This window comes from Cyprinus carpio, chromosome B8, assembly GCF_018340385.1.
Source record: "Cyprinus carpio isolate SPL01 chromosome B8, ASM1834038v1, whole genome shotgun sequence".
Lineage (NCBI taxonomy): Eukaryota > Metazoa > Chordata > Actinopteri > Cypriniformes > Cyprinidae > Cyprinus > Cyprinus carpio.
In genome coordinates, this window is record NC_056604.1 from 17,155,650 (window position 1) to 17,180,850 (window position 25,201).

At 35.8% G+C, this 25,201-nt stretch overlaps 1 protein-coding gene across 3 annotated transcripts in view; it reads left to right on the top strand.

Annotated features, from left to right (window-relative positions):
* LOC109071615 (adhesion G-protein coupled receptor D1-like) overlaps window positions 1-25,201 on the top strand; it is a 53,653-nt gene that overhangs the window by 18,412 nt on the left and 10,040 nt on the right. For all 3 annotated transcript variants that reach the window (XM_042728997.1, XM_042728998.1, XM_042728999.1), the window contains 6 exons: window positions 287-346; window positions 625-751; window positions 2,248-2,355; window positions 5,607-5,682; window positions 6,702-6,843; window positions 24,457-24,530. In XM_042728997.1, the coding sequence (XP_042584931.1) occupies window positions 287-346; window positions 625-751; window positions 2,248-2,355; window positions 5,607-5,682; window positions 6,702-6,843; window positions 24,457-24,530 (587 nt within the window). The remainder of the gene's footprint in view (window positions 1-286; window positions 347-624; window positions 752-2,247; window positions 2,356-5,606; window positions 5,683-6,701; window positions 6,844-24,456; window positions 24,531-25,201) is intronic.

Consider the following 25,201-nt stretch of genomic DNA (forward strand, 5'->3'; position numbering starts at 1 on the left):
TAATGTATATTACAGCAGAAATAATAATAATTAGTAATAATTTTGTAATATTACTGTTTTTACTTTATTTTAATCAAATACTGTGAATGCAGCCTTGGTGAGCATAAGATACTTCATACAAACAAATAAAAAAAAAACTTACTGACTCCAAACTTTTGAACAGTATTGTACATTACAGTGGGTTAAAAAATATATAGAAGCATACTCCCTGTTTCTTTTAGACTTAACACACACACACACACACACAAGTTTTTAACTATGCTTTATTCTGTTCTGCTTGTTTTAGTCTCTATTGAAGAGCGTGGATGAGGTCATAACTGCCAGCGACTGGAGAGAAAATGATGAGGTACGTTTAATGGATAAATTGATGATTGGAAAGATATAAAGATTCTATCAGTCCATTCATTCATAAGTAGGTCCAGATGAATCTGCAGACTTTTTCCACGTTTCATCCTTTCCTTTGAGAGAAAATGTCTAGAACTAAAAGAATTCAAACATGGTAAAATATGTTAAATGAAGCTGAAGGTACTACACAATTATTAGTAGCTGAAAGATTCATCTGGTTCTTATTTGTGTAACCTCAATGAGCCGTAATATACTTTGGACTATTGTCATGTTAAACAGTGGAGTCCAGTGGTCAATGAGCTGGTGGAAACGGTGGATAAAGTGATGGAGCATATGGCCTCCAAGCTTCGGTCCGGCCCAGACGCAGAGGCTCCAGTGGCCATAGGGGGCAAGAGCTCTGTAGCTGGTCAGTGCACACTCCAAAACACTTCTTCAAACTTCCATTTCCAGAATATCTGTTCTAAGAAATTCACACTTCCTCCCCTTCCTCTACATACAGGACTGGCTTGAAGTATATGGAGTATGTGCAAGTATGCTCACAGGGGGACATGTACCTAATCCATATGCATGAGTGCAGCATACAGGGTGTGCGTCACAATGTACAATTAGGCCACAGTTAAGGAATTTGAGGTTTGAGACATGAAACATGACTTGAAAAAGCTAACCAGCTATATGTTGCAGCTGCTTTTTACTGTTTCATTACTACAAGTCTTGTTTTTTTATACAGTCTAACATATATAAGAAATAGTTGGTACAAATTTCATTTTAAATTATTTTAAATAGTCAGAAGTACCCCTAAGTTTCAAATCACATAAAAAATCTGTATGTCTGTCATGTCTTTTGGAGAAAATGTAACCTGAAATTAATTAGATATGGGTCGTAACATCTCTTGATCTGCTCTGCTCAGATTCAAAATGATAAGTCTTGTTGAAGTCTCAATTCTGAATCAGGACCTCTGAGATTGCACGCTTTAGAGCCAACTCTGTCTCTGATCCTCCTTTTGCTATGATAAGACTGTGTGTAAGAAGCAGAGGTTGATTGAGAAAACTTTTTGGGTTGCTTGAGATATTATTGAACTTTAATGTTACAGTCAGTGAATGAAGCATAAATAAACGTAAGATCACAGATAAAATAAGAACAAGAGATGATGTTCCCATAATATTATTTGGATGGCGCCCTGCAATAGCTTTAGCACAATACCAACCTTTAATAACATATACTGTACCAGTAGTTTACAGATAATTTCACAATTCTCTATCAGTTTTAATATCACTAGAAAGGTTAAACTGTTCACCTCTTATGTTTGAATAAAAATACAGTAAAAATATTGTGAAATATATTGTGAAAAAACAGTTGTTGTGCTTAATTTTTTTTTTTTTTTGGAAACCATGATACATTATTTCAGGATTATTTGATGATTTGATGCATTTATTTCAAATTGAAATCATTTGTAATATTAGAAATGTCTTTGCTGTCATTTTGATAAACAATGCAATGTAGGTTTAAGTATTTTTTTTCTCAATTATGTAAAAATTGTTTCAAGTTAATCAGACAATAATTCAGAACATGTAAATGGTCTGGAATAAAAATAAGTTACAAATGACAAACAACAGAGCAAATAGACAGTTGAAGTAAACAGTGTTGACTGTGTTTACATTAAAACCTCACAAATAATTGCACCAAAATTCGCACACATGTAGCCGCTTGTCACAGAGTAATGTATGTAAGATTTTGTAACAAGCTGCCTTTCAGATGGTGCACAGTTTCCAAATGCATTCAGTACTCAGTACCACCGACTTGGTACCAAAATGCCCGTCCTTTTGATTTTCTTGGAAGTGATGCAATATCAAAGCAATAGTATACTTACTTTGAACAGTGACCCATCTTTTTTAATATGTCTAGATTACTCTCTGATGAAGATCCCTCAGAACTACAATCTTCAAAGCTACCGGTTCCCCACACAAGGGAAGAGTTACATCTCAGTACCAGGAGAGGCCCTCACAATGCAGTGTGAGTAATCCTAAAATCTGGCTTTGATCCATGTCCTGGGGTCTCATTTATAAAACTCTCCTTTGATTTCATCCTAAAAGTGTACGTACACAAAAAAAGCTAGATTTTGCGTACGCACAAAAGTTTTCAGATTGATAAAACCATGTGTACGTCAGAACCTGCGCACTAACCTACAGACTATAATGCCATTTGTGCCATACACATTAATTTTTATTGCTAAAAATTATCCAGTATCCTTTTTATGTTTTATAATGAATATATGAAAATATCCATAAAAACAAAACGGCTGAAAATAGTTGACCTCATTCATTTACACTGGCCAAATAGTATTTCACTTGTTTTAAACAATTCAAATTAAATTAAATTTATGCAGTTTTGCTGATAATGTGAACATTTTTAGTGGATACAAATAGGCCTTAATTTATTGCAGTGTAAACACAGTTGTATAATTCGTGTTTTAAAAAGGAAATGTGCAAATCTTACCATTTTCTTTGAGTTGTATCCTTCAAATACAGTGGTATTTTTCATAATGTTGTGGAGAGGCCTTCACAAGACATCAACACCTCCGTGCAGATGCAGTTGTACAATAAACTATTATCACTGGTCCTATTCAAACCAGAAAATGGACCGCTTGACCGCCGAATCCAGCAGTTCACCATAATATCGAAGTAAGTGCGCATAATTGATCATTGTTCTCGCTAAAAATATTTTCTCTTATCATGAGATCTGCAGTTTAGTTTAAATATGAATTATTGTGCACCTAGAGTATAACACTCCTCGCTGTCATTGAAACAGGAAAGCACATCCACTATATGTCTAAATTCATATATTTTTTTATTTTCTGTGTATTGAATTTTTGTACTTTCAGTGCGTATCAACATTAATGTGAGTGGAATATTTCATACAAATGCATATCGAAATGAAAATAGTGTTTAAAATCGGTTTACCACCAAGTTTATTTTTATATGTGCGTGGAAAATTGCTTACGCATATTTATAAGCCCATTTTGTGCATATGCAACGTTTATAAATGAGACCCCAGATCCTGCAGTTTTATGTTAATGAATGTTTATTACTGTATTAGGCACATTTGATTGGATTTTATTTAGTGATTTCACTGTACCAGAGTGAAGGTTGTCCTGTGCCGCCCTGGAGAACAGTGGCTGTCTATGTCGCCTATGCCATCTGCTACTAGCTAATGGGATAAATCATGCTTAAAGTAGCAAACTTTAATGCTTTTCCACTCTCTTAACCACAATTTAGCCATAATGTGCATAATGGAACAAACAAAACCTGGACTGGAGCATATAAATATGAAATGGGATGGATTGCTAAACAAACTGCCAATCATATTTTCTTTTTTGAATAGAAGGTTGTTGTTCTGAATCATTCCTACCCAGTTTAAACCATGATTATGAGAAAACGTGCACGCACACACTTCTCATTGCTTTTGGACACCTCAGGCTGGGGTGAAAGAACACATTGTTTTCATAAGAGGAGAATGAGGGACATTTATTTGTTGTATGTTTATTTGTTGTTTATGGCTGAAGAGGACAATGCAATCAACTCTGATGACTTCCTGCTGCTCTCTGACGAAAACTGCCAATCACACAAGCCCCTCAAGGAGAGTTTCATTAAAAACAGAGAAAGTGTGTGCGTTTGCCGTCTTTTTTATGTGTAAATGCGAGCAATAGTTGAAGAGTGAGTGTTGCAATGTTTCCCATGTGGTGGCGGTAATTATGAGGGCATTAAACGTTTTGTTTGTTTGACAGCATTTTGGGGTCAGCTCCCCTCAGCTCCTTTGGCACAGTGCTGAACCTGAGCCCCGCTCTGTTCATTATAAAAAGTTTTAATAATCTATTGAAGCTCTATTATCAGAAATGGCACATAAACGCTAGCGCTGGCATTAACGTGCCACTGAACCGCTTCTCCTGTGCAGCCGGACATATGGTACACTTCATTAACAGAACCTAGCAGAGCTTTTATATGCCAATTAAAGACCGCAAGAGAAGGAGCGCATTGAAATGCTCTGTATTTCCGCTGGGCCAAGCTTCTTTTAGTCTTAATAAAAACATTTGTAGAGAGATTTTGGCCATTGGTTTGTGAGTTTATTGGCCCAGAGTTTATCTGAAGCCCAAATCAGAGGAGTTAGTTGGGACACAGTGATATTGCATATTCGGTCCATTAACACCTGTAAAAACACTAATAAGTTGGAACTGTTCTCAGCATTTTTCACAATAACCAAAACTGCAAACAAGCATCACTATGGTTGCTTTTTTTTACAAGCAGATTGTAATTAAAATGAACCAAACATCATGATAGTTGATTAATCTTTTGTTATGATATTGTTATGGTTAACTTAAACTAAAACTATTAAAAATTTATTTTGGTAGGTCAAATGAAGCTGAAAAAAAATATTAATATTAGATGAAAAACTTTAAAAAGTAACAAAAAAGGTTTGTTCTAAATTACCAAAACTAAAACTAAAATAAAAAACTAGATGAAGATAACTCAGAGAAGATAAATATAGAAATAAAAAATAATAAAAAAGAGAAAAGCACATAATAAAAATATTGAAATTAAAACTAAAATTAAAATGAAAATATAAAATACACTTGTAATTATGTTGATTTAAACAATATTTAAATAATATTTAAATTTTAAATATTTATTTTGTGTGGGGCAACTGCTTGCTCTTTTTTTAAACTAAAAATGATACTTTGATCCAAATCATAATGTAAGTTATTAATACTATTAATTGTGCGGCTCTTATTCAGACCCTGATGAAATAATATTGCAAAATCCAATGGCCCACAACAGTTATTTTACTGTTATTAAGGTTATTTACACAAATTCTTCAGTCAAATTATGATAACGATTGTGTTTTCATGTGAATACTGGAGTTGAACTCAAAGGGAAATGGCCCTGTTTGTTTATCATTTAATGGTTGAAATTTTTTTTTGAAGTAGAGTGTAACATATTTCTCCCTCATGGTGGTCCCTCATCGCTCTCTACTTGCATGTGTGTGTGTGTGTGTGTGTGTGTGTGTGTGTGTGTGTGTGTGTGTGTGTGTGTGTGTGTGTGTGTGTGTGAACACACATCTTTCCCATTAGAGCTGCAGTGAGAGGACTGCATGCAGTGTCTATGATAATGAGTCTATCATCTCTGTGTATTTCAACGGCAGCACAACACATTCTTCAACACACACATGCATCTCTGTGATCAAATGTTAATACATGTTTCCCCCTGCAGCTCAGACCACGATCGTGGGACTTTTCTACCACAAAATGCACAACTACTACAAAAAAATCAGCCCTCTACAAACAAGGTAAAGTGTGTGTGTGTGTGTGTGTGTGTGTGTGTGTGTGTGTGTGTGTGTGTGTGTGTGTGTGTGTGTGTGTGTGTGTGTGTGTGTGTTTTCTGTTGTACATTATGTTCTTGCGAGCATGTCTTTATCACTCTGGTTCTCTCTCATCTGGGCCTCTGCGTCTGATACTCCCAGCCATTAAGTTGGCTGATAACACTCTCTTTCCATCTTAACACAGCCATGATCAGTACTTATCTCATTAAATTTTTTTAGCACAGCACTGGAACTCAGCTGGCCTTTTTTACATAACTTAACTGGTCACCAGAGCTGAGAGATGATGCAGGGTAAATTCTTGTTGACATTTAAACATTAATGAGAACCCAAAATTAAGACAGGAAACTGTCTTTATAAGTGAATCAGTGAATTATTCATTTATCTGATTTGTTCAAAAACACTGCTTCATTAAGCAAGGAAACAAGTGAGTGAACGCATCTGTAATTGCACAATTCCCCTAAATATAGGAGGTGAAAAACAGTATGTGGAAAGAGTATTACTGCTGCATAGAAACAGTCTCTATTGTATAAAGTGATATAAATATAATAAATGTGACTTGACTTAAAAACACTGATTCATTCATTAAGAAAACAAGTAAGTTAGTCACTGTGTCATTACCTCAACAGATACATTAAGAAACACTGATTAACGCAGGAACAAAACAAACGCCACTACTGTAGCTCTGAGATGCTGAACGATTGTTTCTGCTGTGACTTACTTTGAAACTATTTTCATTGGCAAAGCAATAACAGACTATGTAATTGAATAATGTAACTGCCAGTAATTACCTCGTTTAGTGAACTGTTCTATAGAAACAAAATCACAATCTTGCTGTATTTCTGTTTTGATATGATTATTGTTATCTTAATATTAGCATTACTTGTTTCTTTGCAGATAACTGTCATTAGCATAAGTTTTTTTGCTCATTATGTAGAGTTTGTACAGTAGTTGAAGGGTAGACATTAACTGACTGCCCATCTCTGCAGGATAAACGAGGCAGTGGATTTTAAAGATCATAAGATCCAGATGGCCAGTCATCTTATTTCTCTGAAGGTGGAACCATCTCCTGCCCTGTCGTTCAACCTTTCCACTGAGCCGCTGATCCGGATTGTCCTTACGCATCAGCTGGTAGGAGAACATCAATCCTCACCTCATTTTGTTGATTTTGGCTTTCAGTCAGGAGTGTGAGTGCTTGTGTGCATTTGTGTGTATTTAGTACATTTGGAAAATTATTATATTTAAAGAATTGTATTTTGCTTGACAAAGGTGCCAAGAAAAAGTGTGCACAATAATGGCTTTAGGATCAAGCAGAAAATTCTACCAACCATTTCGTTTAGCAATGAGCTGAACAAATGCACTCACACTTATCACCCAACATCTGGCCTTCAGGAAATCAGTTAGACCTAATGTATTTAACATAATAAATTAATATTTATGACCCAATCTAGCCTGGCAGATTCAGCACCAAGCCGGTCGCAGAAAGTAAATTTCCAGAGAAGAGAAGACATGAACAACAGAAAAGAAGAAATTACTTTTTTGTAGTCATACCTGTCTCAATATTTTAGGCCTAATTTTAAGGGATAGTTCACCCAAAAATGAAAATTCTGTCAGTAATTATTCGCCTTCATGTCATTCCAAACCTGCAAGACCTTTGTTCGTCTTCAAACACAAATTAAGATATTTTTGATGAAATCTGAGAGCTCTCTGATGCTGCATAGACAGCAATGCAACTACCACTTTCAAGGCCCAGAAAAGTAGTAAGGACATGATTAAAATGGTCCACGTGACACCAGTGGTCAACCGTAATTTTATGAAGCTATGAGAATATTTTTGTGCACAAAAGAAACTGTAAATAACAACTTTGTTCAACAATTTCTTCTCTTTCAAGTCAGTCTCCGCCGCGTGTTCAGGAGAGTATCACGTCACATGCGTGTTTTGGTGCTGACGCAGGAGCCAGCATTCTGATGTAGAACCCAGATGTGCTGCGCCTTGGTTTCAAAGAGAGGAATGCACGTGCATGCATGTTATTTTTTTTCCCACACAAATATTCTCATAGCTTCATAAAGTTAAGGTTGAACCACAGATGTCACATGGACTATTTTAACAATGTCCTTACTAGCGATGTCACAATACCAAAAATCTAGTAGTCAGTACCGATACCACTAAAAATACATGATACTCGATACCAAGTCGATACCACAGGGAAAAAAATAACAATAATACTTAAACATTAGTGGCACTTGGCCTTCAAATAAAACACACACACACACACACACACACACACACACACACCTATACTCTAAATGCAAGCATTAGTTTATATTCACTGACATACTGGCAGGCCGAAAATATTTTTTAAAACCATTAACATAAACAAATAACCAGTAATATTGGTTAATAATGGTAATAATGTTAATAAAAATAATCAGCTGGCTGCTACACAATGAATGAACAATATGTAATCTGTCAGACAGTCAGTAACTTTATATGTGTGTGTGATCATGCGCAGCGCTCGTGCTTTCAGAACTGCGCACTCTCATTTAAATCTCACATGATCATATTCATATATCGTCACCATCTTCCATGTGTAGTTTTTCTGAGTGCTTGTAGGCATTTTTTCTGCCTGCCCCGTCAGTTCTGGAAGAACCACACACACTATACACAACACCTAGTACCATTGGTACTTAAGCTACTGAAGAAAAACAAGTACTGGCAGGATTTTTAAATGTTTATACAAAATCTTAAACGATGTAACAGATATGAACAAATTCTTGAACATGTCAATTGCGTTGCTGTCTATGCAGGGTCAGAAAGCTCTCTATCTTAATTTGTGTTCCAAATATGAACAAAGGTCTTACAGGTTTAGACTGGCTTGAAGTTATTAATGACAATTTTCATTTTTGGGTGAACAAGAGACTGATGAGATTTCTAATGTATCCCCACACATTTCAGGCCATCTGTGACTGTGTATTCTGAACATTGAAGTTTGATTGATACATAGATTTCTTCTGAGACTTTTGTCTAACCAGAATCATCCCTTTATATTTCTTAAATGGAACAGAAATGTTTCTTAATATGTTGGAGGAAAACTTTCAAAGACCACTTTTTTTGATGCTGTGTTTGTGGTTTTGTCTTTCGGTGAGCCGTGTTACACAAGAACCCCAGAGTTCAGAACTGCCAGGACTAACCATGGAAATCCATTTTGGTTTGCATCATCCCTTGCGCTTGGTTTTTTTTTCCCCTTTTTTTTAGCTCTGAAACATTGAGAGCTTTGCGCCAAAAGAAAAGTGGTTCTGAACGCTGGAACCATAACCCTTGAGGTCTTTTGAGGAGGGAAAGATGATTTGGTTTAACAAGGAGCTTATTTGGCGTGTGTGTGCAGATGCTACGACTCAGTCGAGAATGCATATGTCTGCCAAATTTCCATGGGAAACCCATCAAAAATGGATACAGATGGCATGTAGACAAGTTAACCAATACAGCATGTTTTTTAGAGAGTATTTGCTGTTAAAAAAAACAGCAAGGAGTTCACCGTAGCATTGGATTTCACACACCACGTTACACACGTTATTCATCAGCTAACCCACATTTGACAGCTCACTATGCTCTTGACTATTACATAAAATCTGCTAACCTTTGCAGTCTGCCATAATACCCCTGCTAAACAATGACTTTTTCATTAAATAAACAAGAAACTCATATACAGTGTAATTCCCTCAAAGAAAAAAATATTTAAATAAGCAGTCGTTTCTTTTTTCATTGTTCTTTTTAAAGCATTTTTAGAGCCTTCCAAATCAAAACCATGCTGGCATGCATGTAACTATAGAGACTAACCTTTGTTTTGCTGGCTTTTTATGGTTTTGTGAGAGATGTTTATTTTGGTGATGTTCGTTGATGAAAATGTGTCTTTGTACAAAGACCATTATGCTAAATGAAAGGAGCCTGCTAAAAGAGTAAATCCAGAAACATGGTTAAGGGGTAGTTCTCTCCACTTGTTCCAAACCTTTTGACTTTCTTTCCTCTGCTGAACACAAAAGAAGATATTTTGAAGAATGTTGGTAACCAAACAGTTGACAGTAACCATTACCTTCCATTGTTTTTTTGTTTTTTGTTTTTATCTTTGCATGTCCCTGCTACATATTATTTTCATTTCCTTTGGTCATAGTTTGAGTAATGGTCTAATTAACCTGGGACACACGTTTCCTGTGTGTGGGACTGTCCAGAACAGAGGCATTAGTGTCAGGCTAGTGTTTCATGAGTAATGTGTGTGAGCTGAATCACCAGATCAATAATCTGTCATTGCATCTGAGATGGATTACAGTGATAAGACTGTTTAAGTTAATGGTCTCTGTGTTGTGTTTTTGCCAGTGTAGGTAGAATGATTCAACAATGGTTAAACATTAGAGAATTAATTATAAGTTGTCTGTTTTTTTTTTTTTCGAGGGTGCCGCTGCTTCTCACGTTAAATTCCTCTCTGATCAGAGCGAAACTTGTGTTTATTTGTTGCCTTCGAACTACACTGTAGAACTACACTACATACTGTATTTTTAACTGTTCAAGGAGAAGCTTCATCAACTGTTTGGTCTTAAGCAAGCCCTTTATAATTAATTTAATTATTGCATTTCTTTGTAATAAACACTAACATGCAATTTGGGGTCTGTAAATTTATTTATTTTTAATTTGTTTCTTTTTATAAATCCTTCTAGAAAATCTTTCTTTGCTCACTATGGCTGCATTTATTTGATAAAAAAAATTATCAAATGTTTAAGAGTATATATAAATACTTAATGCAGCCATTAATTAAGTTAGACAATTATTGATTGTAATTTATTGTTCAAGGCACTGGATTTGTTATAAAACAGGTGCTTTGATGGCTATAGCTTCTTGTCTGGCTATGGACCCGGTAACTCTAATTGTTTAACAACCAACCTGTCAATTCATAAATTTAAAGGAGATGAATTTAGGCTACATCCACATGAAGCCAGAGCTTTCCCTATCCGATCTTTTTTTATCCCTCATCTCAGGAAATATCTTTGTACACACGAAACCACGAAACCGACACATGACGATGTAGTATACATGCCAGACCAGTATGTGGTGCTGTAATTCTGCCACAGAGTTACACTAAAAACAAAGAAGACTTGGACTATGCGAATAACCTTGCGTGCGGTATACAAACAAACATGGAACAATACTATTACTAATATGTGTTAATTTTAGTTAATAAAAAGACATTAATTCAGTGTTTGTTCATGTTTTTCTTTTGTTGTTGTTACGTGACGTAGCGGTGTCTGACTAGGAACGAGACCTGGACTAATGATGTCATCGTTTCAGAAAATATACGGATTCGCTGTCCATACGAAAACGCAAGGGTGGAGTTTTCAGATTTATCCACTCTGGAACCCGGTTTCAAAAAATATCGGTTTCACTCTCCCGAAACGCCAGATCCGTGTGGACAAAACACCTATACAATACAAAATTTATGCATATACGGCTAAAAGCTTCTCCGTGTGGATGGGGCCTTAGATGCAATTTTCCTTAAAATAGTGTCTCAATGTGTTTTAAACTTTAAAGTGCTGCCACTAAAATATTATAGCTATCCCTAAACTATAAAGGCAGCAACAATCAAGCAATTACCTCATTACCTCATCTCTCTTCTCCTTTTCTTCCCTCTCCACTCCTCACCTGTCTGGTCTCTCACTGCTGGATCACATGGCACGAGGTGAACAAATGGAAAGAGTGATTTCATGAGGAATGCTGGCGATGCTCAGTGTCGAAATCAAGAGGATTAAAAAAAGATTTCTGACAAGCTCTCGCTGCCTTTACAACCTAATAAAGCTTCAGCGGAGCGGACACAAAACAGAGACGCCACGCATACTGAGTGTGAGCACACGTCTGTCGCGCTGTGTGTGAGCATGTACTTGCACTTATGTTTACGCTAACCAAAGACGTTACTGGAGGCTGTTTATTCATTTTAATACAATGAACCTCCAAATCCAACGTGTATATGAAGCAGCCTGGACTGGATTAATGTAATCATCCATTGTGCTGTGTTCATGTGAATGTGGTTTTGTGTCCAGTAAAGATGTTTATGGGTGAATAACAGAACCACAAGCAGTTTTTTGTCTAGAAAATATTTCCGCTGTGGTTCAAATATGATCACAGATTCAAACAGCACTAACGGCATTACAACTTATAAAAAATCTCACCAAGTCTGACACATTTTGATTGATGACCGAGGACTTTTGTTGTCTTCATAGTACAGTTGTGTTTTTTAAAGGTACAGTAATGAGTAGTGCTCACCGCCAGACACTTTTTATAACTCGCACACCCACTTCCTGTCTGAACTCACTCACTTAAGAGCCTGCTCCCACACTCCCTCGCTCACACAATATTCAATACTAACTTAATGACTCTTTTCAGCTACTCGCCCATAGGGGTGTATTTTTCCATATTTCCTATATCGATACAGATACCTTTACTCAGATATCAGTTCCTGAACGATACTTTTTTTCGATACCAATTTTATGGAATGCGTCTTAACATGATTACAGTACACATTACTTCAAAAAAACTTGGTTTTATTTAGAGATAAACTAATTGCAATTTCTTGGCTGATTTTGATTTCCGATTTTTTTGTAAGTGTGACCTGCCAATACAGATTTTGGCTGATTCAAATTTTCTTTCTAAGAACTATAACTGACAGCATATACAGGCAAAAAAAAAACACTTTTTTCAATGCAAACACAATATTTACATAATAATAGATATGATTAAACATTATAATTTCCCCCAATCTGGACTAAGTTACAGATGTTCTCTCACTTATGCAACTCTCTAAATAAAGTGCTCTGTGAAAGAGGTAGAAATGAGTTGCTGTACATAACAAAACAGATGCCATTTCCAATTTGTTTATAAATAGCCATTTTTCCCTAACCTTATTAAATGTGTCATCTTTCACATCAAATTCTTACATTGTTTCAATTAATTTGGTTAGAATAATAAGAAACTGTAAGTTCAGAAATCAGTGTTATCAAACTCCATCTTTCCAACGCGGAAGAACAAGAAGCAACATTAAATATATTTACACAGACTGTTTGATGAAGCTAAAAGGTGCTATAAATACATTCACACCACATAAATGTGATTAGATTAATGTTTTAAAACAATTTTTGGACATACAAATAAGAAATGTTGGGGGGAAAAATGCAATGATACTTTTAAATATGAAACCAAATCACCAGTAGTAGACATTTAGTCATTCATTCAGTTATTCATTCAGAAATGAGACAAGTGACTATCTTTATGAATACGTCACCGATTCATTGACTCACTCGTTCATTTATTCTGATTTGTTCAAAATTTGGATTGATTCATGTTCAAAAACATAGTTGACATAGTTTGCCCATAACAATAGCGATTTTATAGGTAAGAAATTGCGCAACATTTAGGAGCTGTTTTTCAACCCCTGCCCTGTGAATTTTATAAATACAACAACTTTAGTACTAAAGGCTACATTATATTTCTCAGCAATGAGGTTTTTGTAATTAAATCAAGCTTTACTATTAGGTTACTCGCTCGCGCATTCTATATCCTTCTCTCTCATTAATTCATTTGAATTCATTCAAATAAAAATAAGCTTACAGCGCTACTTTATTTCACCTCAGAATTATACATCTAACAAGCTGTAGATAAAATAGCATACAAAATTGACTGGTATTTACATGTCAATGTTATGTTTCATGGGTGACCAAAATCTTTTTTCACAATACAAGTTTATTCTTTCAAAAGTTTGGAATAATTAGCTAGGCTAAATTAGTTTGATCAAAAATACAGTTTTAAAATATTAAAAAAACAAAAAAGTTGGGACACTGTACAAATTGTGAGTAAAAAAGGAATGGAATAATTTACAAATCTCATAAAAAAAAATTTCACACACAATATAACATAAAAGTTACACACAACAAAAAAATTGACACATTTGGAAATGTCATGCTAAATATTGGCTCATTTTCGATTTCATGAGAGCTACACATTCCAAAAAAGTTGGGACAGGTAGCAATAAGAAGCAGGAAAAGTTAAATGTACATATAAGGAACAGCTGGAGGACAAATTTGCAACTTATTAGGTCAATTGGCAACATTATTGGGTATAAAAAGAGCCTCTCAGAGTGGCAGTGACTCAAGTCAAGATGGGCAGAGGATCACCAATTCCCCCAATGCTGCGGCGAAAAATAGTGGAGCAATATCAGAATATCAGAGTTTCTCAGAGAAAAATTGTTTGAGTTTGAAGTTATCATCATCTACAATGCATAATATCATCCAAAGATTCAGAGAATCTGGAACAATCTCTGTGCGTAAGGGTCAAGGCTGGAAAACCAAACTGGATGCCCGTGATCTTCGGGCCCTTAGACGGCACTGCATCACATACAGGAATACTACTGTAATGGAAATCACAACATGGGCTCAGGAATACTTCCAGAAAACATTGTCGGTGAACACAATCCACCGTGCCATTCACCGTTGCCGGCTAAAACTCTATAGGTCAAAAAAGAAGCCATTTCTAAACATGATCCAGAAGCGCAGGCATTTTTTCTGGGCCAAGGCTCATTTAAGATGGACTGTGGCAAAGTGGAAAACTGTTCTGTGGTCAGACGAATTAAAATTTTAAGTTCTTTTTGGAAAACTGGGATGCCATGTCATCCAGACTAAAGAGGACAAGGACAAACAAAGTTATTATCAGCGCTCAGTTCAGAAGCCTGCATCTCTGATGGTATGGGATTGCATGAGTGCGTGTGGCATGGGCAGCTTACACATCTGGAAAGGCACCATCAAACGCTGAAAGGTATATCCAAGTTCTAGAACAACATATGCTCCCATCCAGACGTCCTCTCCTTCAAGGAAGACCTTGCATTTTCCAACATGACAATGCCAGACCACATACTGCATCAGTTACAACATCATGGCTGCGTAGAAGAAGGATACTGAACTGGCCAGACTGCAGTCCAGATCTTTCACCCATAGAAAACATTTGGTGCATCATAAAGAGGAAGATGCGACAAAGAAGACCTAAGACAGTTGAGCAACTAGAAGCCTGTATTAGACAAGAATGGGACATCATTCCTATTCCTAAACTTGAGCAACTTGTCTCCTCAGTCCCCAGACGTTTGCAGACTGTTATAAAAAGAAGAGGAGATGCCACACAGTGGTAAACATGGCCGTGTCCCAACTTTTTTGACATGTGTTGATGCCATGAAATTTAAAATCAACGTATTTTTCCCTTAAAATGATACATTTTCTCAGTTTAAACATTTGATATGTCATCTATGTTGTATTCTGAATAAAATATTGAAATTTGAAACTTCCACATCATTGCATTCTGTTTTTATTCACAATTTGTACAGTGTCCCAACTTTTTTGGAATCGGGTTTGTACATATTTAATATTACAGTTTAAAAGAACTGTTTTCTGTTTTAATGTATTTTAAAATTTATTCCTGTGATGGAAAGCTGAATTTTCAAATATGATCCTTTAGAAATCATTCTTGTTAGCTGGTTTGGCGCTCAAGAAACATTATTATCATCAATGTAATGTATTGTAACTATTATCGATGTTTAAAACAGCCGTGCTGCTTTCGGAAATCACTTTTGCTCACTCATTGATTCAGTCTCACCTTTATTCACTTACTTAATCAATCCCTGATTGCTCAGCCACTCATCTATTCAAACACTCACTCATGGATTCACTCTATCACTCAGCTACTCATTCATTGGCTCACTCACTCAGTCTTTCTTTGAATGTGTCTTTGAGTTGGTCTGACGTCCCCCTCTCTTTATTTCCCCTCCCTCTCTCATGCTTTCTCAGATGAATCGTTATAATCTATAGCAGATGGTCTGGCTCAAGCAATCCTGTTGTAGCCAACGGCTGTGGATTGTATGGCCTCCTCCTTTTCTCCCTCTTCGTATCTCTCACTTTCTTTCTTGTACTCCAAAATGCCTGCAACTTTAGCCTTTAAACTGTTAGTTCTGCCTTGCCTTGGTACTCTAACAGTTATATCTTTAGACTTCACTCATATTATGATTTACAGTGACCAAATCCTCCAGCAAGCTTGTGTTTTCTTTAACGTTATGATAGAAATACCACTAAGCTCTTTAAACTTCCCCACATGATCACCTGAGCACGTTCCACTGCATATTTAGCCTTGACTGGATCCAGGTTTTAGGGCTCTACAGAGGCTTCAACCATTTCCTAGCTTTTTCCAGAGATCCGGAGGACGTCCGTCAACTGGCTGACCCCCTGAGCACCTCTCTGGGTTTCTCCTCTGACCGCGCACAACCCCTAGGCAGATGTTGTATGGCCTCAGTCTCACCAACGTCAGCCGAGTCTCACCGCATGAATGTAGGGATATTTATAAAGACACGTATGCACTTATTTTACTTTTAAAATAAGCTCGCTCTCTAAGTGCTTCTCATGTTAATGATTCTAATTTAAGACCCACTACTTGAAATCTTAAGAGTTTAACTTTTTAATTGACCTAAATCCATTATGATTAAACATTTTTTTAGGGGAAATTATTCATAATTGTTTTATCTCTGTTTATGCATAGTGTCACTTTACACATGGTCTGGCTGTGATCAAGAATAGCCAGTTTAAAGCAATTACAGTGGCATATATTGATACTAAATTTAGTTTTGTGACATGGGCCTGATTGTGATTTAGTGAGAATCAGATTAAGGTTTATGGTTAGCACTCCTACACAGTCATCCACGCTTACTTGGGTAACACTAGTTCAGATCTGGCTTGCGATATTTCCTGTTCCTGTCTCATTTCCAGGTTTTTGATGGAACAGGGTTCTACATTTTCATTGACTTTGCAAGTACATTATTCTTTGTCTACAGAAGCAGCTGCTCTAAATTACAGCCCAGCCTATCCATAGACTATGTAATTATAAATCCTGTGAATAGAACGGGAGAGACCGAAAACCTACATTTACTTTTCACCATTTATCTTCTGTGTTAAGCTTGGACTACACTCCTCTGTGTTCTTAAATTTAGCCCAGCCAGGCTTTATTTAGATTGAGCAGTTCTTTATATATACCCATGTGCAGTGCCATTAACCAGCATACCTCAAGAAAACAATGGCAGCAGATTTCCTCTTGTGTGTAACAGGGTTTGGTCTCAAACAGGAGAATGTGTGAGGAGATGTCTAGCAGGCCATTCCCAACATGTGCTCTTGCGTATGTGTGTGAGAGAGAAAGAGAGACATTATGCGAATAAGATGTATTTAAAGGCACAGTCCATCAAAACTGTCACGACAAACTCAAGTATTTACTAATTTATTTTACTTACCTAATATAAATTTTATTGATCCAGAAGAATTGAGACATTTGAACAGCCTTTTGGCTGCTTTTTGAGAGAACAGACCACTATTAAACTGCTCTATTAACACTTGGGAAGTTCTGTAGGCTTGTGATGCACAAATGAAATATAGACTTCATTGTATTGCTAGCGCTCAATTTTTCCTTCAGTTAGTCAGTGGGTTAGTCATAAAAGTCAGGCATCAAGGGTAATATCCCAAATGTATAGACACAGTACTCCCACTTTTTTTTATCAGCCCTTCCGATACCCACTGCTATTGCCTTTTTAAGGTAAAGCTATAAACTGTGATGATGTGTAGGCCTTAGTAAAATATGTATCTAAGTTATACGTTAGAGCAGATGAGACCCCAAACCTCTCATATTTAAAGCTGAAATGTTATGAAAGTGGCAGATGTAGGAATGAATCAAATTAATTCTATTAAATTCAATAATAGTTTATTGTGCTTGAATAGGTCTGCATGACTACTAGCTTTATTTAAAAAAAAAATATTCAATGAGCTGTTGTTTCAATTATTTCTTTAAATATTTGTATATTATATTATACTATGTACTGCTAGAATATTTCTGATAATATTATTACATATTATACACCACAGTTTGGGATCAGTACGATTTTTAAAAAGAAATTAGTACTATTATTCAGCAACGATGCATTAAAATAATTAAAAGTGACACTAAAGACATTTACAGTATAATGTTTCACAATATTTCTAATTTGAAATAAATGCTGTTCTTTTGAACTTTCTATTCATCAAAGAAACCTGAGAAAAACCTGTATATACATAAAAATATTAAACAGCAACATTGTGTTCTATTTTTTACTTTTACAGTTATAAATGTTCCTTGAGCAGAATTCATTCTAATGGTGTGCACACTAAAAGCGAAGCAAATATTTGCATTGCGTTACTCGCGCTAGATTACTCGCAGGATGTTTTTTGCATCACTCACACAAATAAAAACATAAAAAACATTTTCTAAAACAACCGGATGTGACAAACTGGATATGTCAATAAGATCTTTGATGATTGGCTTGCGCGAATTTTCCGCTGGAGTTGAAATTTAACAACTTGTGCGGAAGACACAATTGAGGCGAACATTGCACGTTAGAGGAAAATAGGCATCACCCAATTCGTGTCATTCACTTTGCCAGGCGCAAATTCGTGTCTTTTTAATGGTAGTGTTAATGATAGGGTTATTAATTATCTTTGTGTTAAATTACATATGCTTGTTTTAAATAATATTCATGAGCTAAGCCTTTGCCATGTTGTGATGTTACAGCCAACACATCTGCGCACCTCCCTGCCTCAAACAGTCCCCAACAAATGGTGACGCGGATGGAGAGATCACTCACTCGGGTGTGAAGTGTGAGGAAGTTTGGCACCCACGTGAAGCTTTCAGGGGAACTTTGAAAAAGACCCAAGTAGAGCAAAGCTGTGAGGTTGTTTTCTATTAACTTCTGGCACATTCTGGTGGAAGAAGTCTCATATTTTGACAAAAGAGATGAGAGCCTGGCTAAATCAGAAACTATTTTACTCAATTATTGTGACTTTTGGTGATTTAGAAAAATTTCAACCATATTAAACCAAATCCGCAGGGCTCAACCCAGCTTACATGCCTTACGGTCCTCAATTGTAGTCCAAAACCGTCAGTTTCATCCAGAATGTTGATTCATGTTCACATTATTGCCATTCTCCACATTCCTCTGAGCGACAATACTCACATACGCTTGGAATTACACGCCGTCCAATCAGGAGAGAAACTGACACACCAGTTGGCAAAGTTGACTGTGTAAACCATTCCATCAGAATGACATGGATGAGTGTTTTCTGCTTAATTATGAACACATGTCACTCAGGCTCTCTGAATAGACCTGATGTGTGATTACACAACCTGCTGCCATCTGATAGGCCGGTGAGAATGATGTCATAGCAGCTGTCAAATACCCCAAGCACCCCCCAAAAATCAAAGGTTACATAACATCTAGCCAACGTTTAACCCCTGTGATGAGTACAGTTCTCAGTGGCTATAAAAGTTATAACTCAAGGACTCTTTCCAAACCTGAACAAGCTTGTGGTTTATTTCTCTAATAAAAGCTTCTGCTTAATCACCTGTTTTTGCATGTATTTTAAGTGTCATTTCGCTCTCTCTGTATTGAAAGGGAGCTCCTCCAATACTGCGTGCTGTTTTGCAAGCCCTTTGTTGTTAATAAAGTGTTGGAGTGCTTTCACACTTCTCTGGCAAGTGCAGAGCGCTGCGGGGCAGGGGGGAGCCACAAACACCAAGCCAACCCCATCTGTGTTCATTTGACTGGTGAGAGAGAAAGAGACTCGCTGATGGAGCTGTAAAAATGACCTGCTTTTTTTAGTAATGAGATTTTGGCCTAGAGAGAGAGAGAGGGACGGCAGTAGACTCTGAAAGAGAAGCTAAAGCGAGTGAAAGTGAGAAACTTTGGGGAGCGCAGAGGAGAACCGCACCCATAGCTGCTCCTCTCCTCTCGTCGCACAGTCTGTCTGTCTTGTCCCTGTCAGTATGGCTCAAACTTTCCATCTACTCGCACTTAGACTGACTTTTGGCTTGTGGAACATTGTATTCTAGCACAGAACGGACCACAAAATTTTACTTAGAAATTGTTAATTAATTGTTGTTTTATTATTATTTTTTTATTTTTTTTATCTCCACTCGTGGCTTTGCAGAAAACCCTCAAAAACTGAGGAAAATGTGTTTAAAAAATTATATGATGTGATGTTAATATTCCAACTTACTTGAACTATTAAAATCTGTGGTGTCCTTGAAATTACTGTATACTGATAACACAACAATAACAAAAAAAAAAAACTTTTAAAAAAAAAAAATATAAAAACAAAAGACAAAAAACAAATCAGAAAGGATAAAGCAGCCAAAACAATATGGAAGCATATGGGTAGCATTATTCAATTTGGGATGTAATATGCAAAATGACAATGTCATATGTAAAATGGCAATGCATTTCTACATTTACATTTACCTACATTTGTGCAACGTTTGGTGCAAAATGAAATGAAAATTAAATTACATAATTTTCATTTGCCATTTCCTACACCAGTTTTAATATGTAAAATGAATACTAATTTTAGCGCTTATAAGTTGCAAAATTAAAATGAAAATGTATTACAGAAATGATTATATATGTCTAACATGTTCAAGCAAAAACTGTGGCAAAATGATGATCATTTAAATGTTATTTTTCTTAAATGCATTAACACTCACATTCAAGACACTTACGATTGCATTTTCATTCAATGACCCGCAATGAACCCACCATGTCAATCACTGCGATTGAAAATGCATTCCGAGCCGATCACGTCTCCGCCCCCTCCCGCCCTGTCAATCACTGCGTGAACAAGGCGGGGCTTACAGAAGGTCAGAGACTCAAGTGAGAGAACATGGACAAGACAGTTGGCCCGTGTACATTTTGATCATTTCGGTTTATGGCTTCAATATTTCATTCGCACTTTGGGCGGAGCTGAAAACGCTGCTTTCATCTGATTGGTCGAATCGCTCCGCTTTCAGCTCGGTCTTTTTATTCTTTCAGGCAGAATAAGAGTCAGTGCAAGTGAAGCACTGTAATGTCTGAAACCACCGCTCACTGTTAATTAGCATAATATTTGAATCAGATGTAGCTGGGCACATAATTTGTGCTGCTGAGACCTGCAAGAGACCCCGTTAAATTATTGTATATAAATATTTTCCCACTGATAAATACAGTGCAACTAGTTTCTGTCTCCTTGGATAACAGTGAAGTGGAAATAAATATAGTTAAATATATGAAATAAAATTAAATATGATTTTTTTTGGGAAGGTAAGTCTGGCCAGTTATATAAGCAACACGAGTCTGACGAGTCTGAAGATCTGAGCTGAATTGGGTGAAACATTTAAGTTCCAGTCTGTGTCAATTACTCTCATAATAAATAATAATAATAATGTTAACTGTATTTTTCGGTATAAGTTGCATCAGTCCAAAAATACGTCATGACGAGGAAAAAAACATATATAAGTCGCACTGGAATATAAGTCGCATTTATTCAGGACCAAGAGAAAACATTACCGTCTACAGCCGCGAGAGGGCGCTCTGAGGTAGGCTACAGGAGCACTGAGCAGCATGAGCACTGAGCAGCATAGAGCTAATTTTACTATTTTTATTTAGAAATTTAACTATATTAATTTTTACAATTATTTATTAATGTCACACACACACACATACCTAGTGCCTTATGACTTAAAATATGAGAGTGGTAAATGTTACAGACATGGAACTGTTCAGTCTATTATGATTTTTTATTTCCACTTCACTGTTATCCAAGGAGACAGAACTATTTGCACTGTATTTATCAGTGGGACAATATTCATACAATACTACAACCTAGAAATAATTTGCAGGTCTCTACAGCACAAATTATGTGCCCCAGCTACATCTGATTCAAATATTATGCTAATTAACAGTGAGCGGTGGTTTCAGACATTACAGTGCTTCACTTGCACTGACTCTTATTCTGCCTGAAAGAATGAAAAGACCGAGCTGAAGACTGAGCGATTCGACCAATCAGATGAAAGCAGCGTTTCAACTCCGCCCATAAGTGCGAATGAAATATTGAAGCCATAAACCGAAATCATCAAAACATACACGGACCAACTGTCTTGTCCATGTTTGTTTCTCACTTGAATCCTCTTCTTGAGATTTGAGTCTCTGACCTTCTGTAAGCCCCGCCTTGTTCACGCAGTGATTGACAGGGCGGGAGGGGGCGGAGACGTGATCGGCTCGGAATGCATTTTCAATGTGCACTTTGAATTTTGCTACATTCATTGCGGGTCATTGAATGAAAATGCAATCGTAAGGTGTCTTGACTGTGAGTGTTAATGCATTTAAGAAAAATAACATTTAAATGATCATTTTTCCCACAGTTTTTGCTTGAACATGTTAGACATATATAATCATTTCTGTAATACATTTTCATTTTGCAACTTATAAAGCGTTAAAATCAGTATTCATTTTACATATTAAAACTGGTGTAGGAAATGGCAAATGAAAATTATGTAATTTAATTTTCATTTTCATTTTGCACCAAACGTTGCACAAATGTATTGGAAAATGTAAATGTAAATGTAGAAATGCATTGCCATTTTACATATTACATTGTCATTTTGGCATATTACATCCCAAATTGAATAATGCTACCTTATTTATTTATTACGTCAGGGGGCGTTCAGGAATTTATTTTATTTATTAATTTATTACTGTATAAATTATTAGTATTTAAACATAAAGTCTTTATAACTGCAATAGCATTTTTATACAATTCTTCATTTCAAATGATTTAATATTATCTTTTATGTATCAGACTATCTTAAAATCATTATTTAAAAAAAAAAAGTTTTTATTTATGGTCTGTGTTTCTGTTTGTTTCCTTTACACATAAAAATACTAGAATGTGTGTGGAAACAAAAAAAAATCAAAAACACACACATCCCCCTCTCAAAAACTCATATACACCCTACACCACATTTTCTAGCCATACAAGTAAAAAAAAAGTTAAATAAAAAATAAAAAATAAAACATGAAGCATCAGATTTGTATTTACTAACGCGCCATGCAATTACTCAGTCACTCTGTTCTTTCCTTTTAGATGTTAATATTTTGCTCTGATCCTTTCAGACAACAACACACTTTGCCACTTTCAGTTAAACCACCATTCTATTAGTTAAACCATCTTCTTAAATTAATTAACAGGCTCAGTTCATAGCCATGTGCAGGCAAGAGAGGTTTGGAACAAGCTACAAACAATACTTATTCTGACCAAATAATTTGTTGTGACTGTTCAGAGTCCTATCTGAACTCGCTCCCGAACTTGCCCCCCCGTCCCTCTTCTGCCTCAGGCACCACTGAACTATGAACCCCCCCCCCCACCCCCCCCCAGGTCCCACATCCCCAGGTCCTTCCACCCCCCCTCCCTCTAACATACGATGTCATGCACCAGTCACTTTGTGCAGCAGTAGTCTGCTCACTACCTCATTCACCACGGAACTGACATCATTCTACCTCCTCATCAGTCAGTTTAATAAAATAACTGCTCTTGAGCCCTTTGTCACTTTGTCACTTTTAATCAGACTGAATAAGCTATTTTGTTTTTTTGTTTTTTTGTTTTTTTTATGCACTAAAAATCTTTTTATCTGCACTGTTTGTTCACTGGTTTGCACTCTATCTGCCATGTGCCTTGCGCTGCTTTTATTTAACCTTATTTTTATTTTATTTTTTTCTATTATGTCTTTTTTACATTCCCTTATTGTATAGTTTTATCTTATATTTTATATTTGATCTAGATTTTTAGGCTCTACTGTTAGTGTTATCTGTATGCACCGGGGGTCTGAGAGTAACGCAAATACTACTATCAGTAAGAATTAACATAACAACAACAAAAATTAAAAAAAAAACAAAAATAAACAAAAAAGAATTGACTATCAGTCAGAGTTATTATAGTTACAACTAAGTTTAAAATAAAAAATATAATAAACATTAACTTAATATAAAATATTTTAAAATTAAACTAACTGCCACTATATAGTTGTCAACACAACATTTCTTATTTTCTAGCTTAATGCACTAGAATAACAAAAAATAAAACAGAAATAAAAACACCATAAAAACAAAAAAAATAAATAATAAAAAAAACAAAACAAAAAAAATAAATAACAACACAAAAAAAATACCAAATCTTTAACTAAAATTAAAATAAAACCACAAAATATAAATAATTCAAATGAAAAAATTGGATCTTAACAATAATACCAAAATAACACTGCGTCAGAAACGGACTAAATCTCACTTGTCATCCTGAGTGTATTTTTATCTTTATTTCTATCTGCTGTCAAACACAACTGGTTCAAATTTGGAATGTTCAGAGTTAGTATGTTCTTCCGATTCTCTCAATTCTTTCCTCTCTTAAATAACCACCAGTTAGACTGGATGATGTCCTGGAGGTAGTTTCCGAAACATAATTCATCTACTCAACCAGCTTGTTTCCATTCCTGTCTGGAATATGGGTCTGTTCATTACTCCATCCCAACATAGTCATGTCATAGATGTTCTGAGAGTCTGACTATTGAAAAGAGATGAAAACCGTTCTTGTTTCTGAGTGTATATATTTATTTGAAAGGACTTTGTGTGTATCTGTGTATGTTTTGAAATGTCACCTATTGATATATTTAGCAATATTGCACCACTGATACTGCAACACTTATGAGTGCACCTTTGCAGTCTGAGAAGGACTAACTGCGTTACGATATATCAGCTGTGATGTCTCATTCTTAACTGTGTTGTTCCCTGTCTTTCAGAGTAAAGAACAGCAACTCCAGGCCTTAAACCAAAGTAACAAAGTGTTCCTGTACTGCGCCTTCCTGGACTACAGGTGGGCCTCACAGCTTCAAATATGTATGCATGCACACAAATGTTGATTTCATATTTATAATTATGTGTTTGTAACTTTGTAACTTCACTGGGATTAGATTGCCGGTTTTGCCATTTTTATAGGTTGCAAATTTCTTGAACTATTATAATCTGTTGTGTACTTTAAAATATATATTGACAACCACCATTATAACAAATAGCAATATTTAATTTAAATAATATGTATTTAAATAAAATATCAAGCCAAATGTGATGGTGACTTTAGAGAATGTCATTTTACTGTAAATTATAAAGTTTTTTTTTTTCTTTTTTCTAGAAAATTAAGAATTAACATTTTTATGGTAGCTTTTTTACATGCTGTTTCTGTTAAAACTCTAAAAATTATTATATATTTTTATGATATCTTTACCCTTTATTTATGGTCTTTTATATTTCTCTTTGAGTGTTTCCCAACTTTCATCCTCAGTGTCACTGTTCAGAGATATTTCTGCAGTCCTTCTTGTATATTCTCTCTCTCCCATCTATCGCTCTCCATGTGACATGTTAAGTGTCTCACTTTCACATTTCCTGTTAAAGCTTGTCAGGAAGTGCTTTAATATATCAATGTGTGTGTTATATTTATGTCCCACTGTTATCCCATTACCTACGTAAGGGCCAGAAATAGGTTACATT